Source organism: Triticum aestivum, unplaced genomic scaffold (assembly GCF_018294505.1).
Source record: "Triticum aestivum cultivar Chinese Spring unplaced genomic scaffold, IWGSC CS RefSeq v2.1 scaffold26563, whole genome shotgun sequence".
Lineage (NCBI taxonomy): Eukaryota > Viridiplantae > Streptophyta > Magnoliopsida > Poales > Poaceae > Triticum > Triticum aestivum.
Window position 1 is genome coordinate 1 of NW_025241449.1, and position 3,333 is coordinate 3,333.

Here is a 3,333-nt window from a genome sequence, read left to right on the forward strand (position 1 = left end):
CCTCCCACTCTCGAGGAAGAAGAAGACTAGAGAAGGGAGATGGACACAGGGACACAGGAAAATTTTATTGGCGCACGTACGCTACCGCCGCTCGAACGGCGTCCTTTTTCCTTGAGCACGAACTCAATACACCCGGCCATCGATATACAGAGGATCCGCGTGAGTTTATACTCACGGATGCACGCCGCGCCCACGGCGCTCCCACTCGCCCACGCCCCGCGCCCCTCACTATACCTGGCCTGCGCTCCCATCACGCCCGCACGCAGACGACGCGGCCACCAACAGCCCTGACGTGGTCACACCTCCGGCTCCATCGCTAGTTGGAAACGACCCACGCGCACACACGCGCGGTCACACACGAACACACACGACGCGTCCAGCCTGCGCTCGAACGCGCACTGGCCACGGCCGTGGCTTTATTTGGCTAACAGGCACCCGAGGCATCACATGGCTAAGTGAAAATGTCTGGCCTCTCCTCCCTCTGAACCAAAGAGATGGCGTGTTGCAGAATATATAATTGCATGTACATCGTGAAGCTCAGGTCTCCCGCTATCTCCAATTCCTAGAGAGAGCTTCCCAGTGCTTGGAATTCCGATCCGAGGTTCTGGGTATGCGTGGGAACCGTGCTCCTGAGAGGTCTTCCGCCTCCTATTGACACTGGTCTGCCTCGTCTCCCTTGGCCTTAGGGCCATGAAGACGTCAGGCGTGGTGGATCCCGGGCTTTGCTGGTGGAAGGGCTTTATTTTTAATGCTTTTCTGAGCGAAAATCCTACGTCTACGAAGAGCTACGTACAGCTTTACGTAAACTTCCTAACAACTAAACCTCTTCCCCTTGATTTTCAGGGGGTGGGCCCGTCCTCTCCCTTACCCCCAATCATATTCATTTCATCCACCTGATTCATTACGTTAATCACGTAGAACTTTTACGTAGCTCTAGCATTGCTCTTTTCTGAGTTTTCTTAGGGTTTGTGTCCTGCTCAGAGAGATGAGGCGGCGATGGCTCTATGAAGATAGAATAAGTAGATCGGTGTTTGTCTTCGGTGGATCCACGTGGATCCAGTATTTGCTTTTCCGTTTTCGTGTGTCTACAAGATGGATCCTTCCGATTTAAACTTCTCATCAATGGCGGTGGTTGTTGATCCATGTGCTGGTCCTATAGGGCCTTGGCACAATGACTTTTCGACTGTCTACTACAATAAGTTTTGCCCGGCTCCAGTGAAGGAGGGGCGATGACAGCGGCGCGCCTTCGGCTGGCTTCCATACTTGTAGTCGTCGCTAGGTGGTCTATGAATCCGAATGTAATTTTATTATTTCTGGTATTTGTTGTACTATCATGATTGATAATGAATAAATGAAAGTTTTACCGCTAAATAAAAGCTCGACCCCTCAAACCCGAATCCGGTTCTAAACATTTAAAATGCACACTTTTCCTATTAGATAAAATTATTTTAATTACTTTTGGGCATTATAGTTGTAGTTAAACTCTAGTTTTTAAGGTAACTCGGGCTTCTAGGCCACGCGATCAAGCTTATATCCCATGCCCAAGTTTATTCGAGAGAGATTAGGTTGCCTAATTTTTTTGAGAGAGAGATTATGTGTCATCATGCAATTTCCTCAAAAAAAAAGTGTCATCATGATGCATTTGTCTAAAAAAAATGCAATCGATGCATGCACATATCTAGAATATATTTTCATAAATGCTTGCACAATAATTTTTGCAGATATCTGAATAACATCAAGTAAATACAATAAATGCAAATATTGTTATAAATGCACGTACATTAATTTTTACACATACGGTATGCTATCTGAGAATTATATGTTATTAATAATGCCTATATATTGTACCTCTACTGATGAAAGATGTAATCTTAATTTTAATGAATAATATAAGGAGGCACTTTAAGCGGTCAAAATAAATCTGAGCATAATAACATGGAGTAAATGATGTATGTGCAATGCATATATTGTGTGCATAAATAAAATGCCGGGCCTCGCGTCTTCAGAAATCACACAAGCGGCTGAATCGCGATGGAGGTGACGTTCGAGACGACGCAGGGCCGCCGATTCATCGTCGAGATTTGGTACTTCTCCACCGTGCGGAGGATCAAGGAGTGCATCCTGAAGCAGGAGGGCATCCCCGTGGAGTCCCAGCGGCTCTTCTTCCAGGGCAAGGAGCTCGAGGACGACCACGACACGGAGCACTACCCCATCGTGGAGGGATCCCACGTGCTCATCGTCCTGCCGGATGGCTCTCCCGCCGCCGCCGTCGCCGCCACCGCTGACGGCCATGCCACAGGCGCCCCAGGCGCCGTCGTCCATGTCGTTGCCTCCGGGCCGGCCCTTGGCCAGGGCCGCAGCGTTGCGCTCGAACTGGACGCGTCCTGCACGGTCGCCCGACTGAAGGAGATGCTCCAGGAGAGCACGGATGGGGCGCTGCCTGCCGCCAAGGTGAGCGTGTTCATGGACAAGGCCGAGATGGAGGATGACAAGGCGCTGGCGGAGTTCGACCCGCCGGCCGATGGGACGAAGATAGAGGTGCGCGTGGTCGTGCGCCAGCCGCCGGCGTCGTCGCCAGCGAGCAACAACGGGAACGGGGCGGCCAAGGTTAATAACAAGCTGCAGCAGCGGATGTCGGTGGAGGTGAAGTGGGGCGCCAAGACCGCGACGCTGGAGGTGAGCGACATGGACGCCGTGAAGGAGCTGCGGGCGGAGCTGGGCAGCGCGGCGCCGCACCTCCTCCTGCCCAACGACGGCGCCTACTTCTTCATCTACAAGCAGAACGTCATGGAGGAGGAGCGCACGCTGCGCTGGCACGACGTCAAGAACGGCGACACCATCGAGATCTTCAACGGCAGGGTCACCGGAGGCGCTTGACATCTTTTGTTCTTGTTCATCCCACACATCTCACATGCATGCTCCGTACGTCCATCAGGTTTACATTACAGATCTGCATTCACCATGCATTGAGTCGTTATGTTGCATGCATGGTAATACTCTATCAGTTCATTTCATTTCTTTCGTGCAAATTGCTGTAATCTAGTTGAGTTAACGCTCCTGAAGAATAAAAAAATGATTGCACCTGAAGATCCTATTTGTTGGGTTAAGATGTCAACAAGATGACCTATTCCTTTGCTCCTCAATGATACCGAACTATATATGCGTCTCTGACTTCGGGCAATTATCAACAGAACAATATTCGGGGAACTCCAACAATCTGCAGCTTTTTTTGTCGCAAGCAAGATAAATTTCATTTACAACAAAATGTGCCCATACTTTTATTAGTAAGAAATATGTATGTGCCCGTACTTTGCTAATGAGCAGGAAAAAAAA

General features: G+C 49.8%; 1 protein-coding gene across 1 annotated transcript; it reads left to right on the top strand.

Moving 5' to 3' along the window:
- The first annotated feature begins 40 nt into the window (after nt 1-40).
- On the top strand, nt 41-3,066 carry LOC123176858 (polyubiquitin-B-like). Its single transcript, XM_044590890.1, has one exon. The coding sequence runs from the start codon at nt 2,032-2,034 to the stop codon at nt 2,875-2,877; it is 846 nt and encodes a 281-aa protein (XP_044446825.1). The 5' UTR covers nt 41-2,031; the 3' UTR covers nt 2,878-3,066.
- The last annotated feature ends 267 nt before the right edge of the window (nt 3,067-3,333 follow it).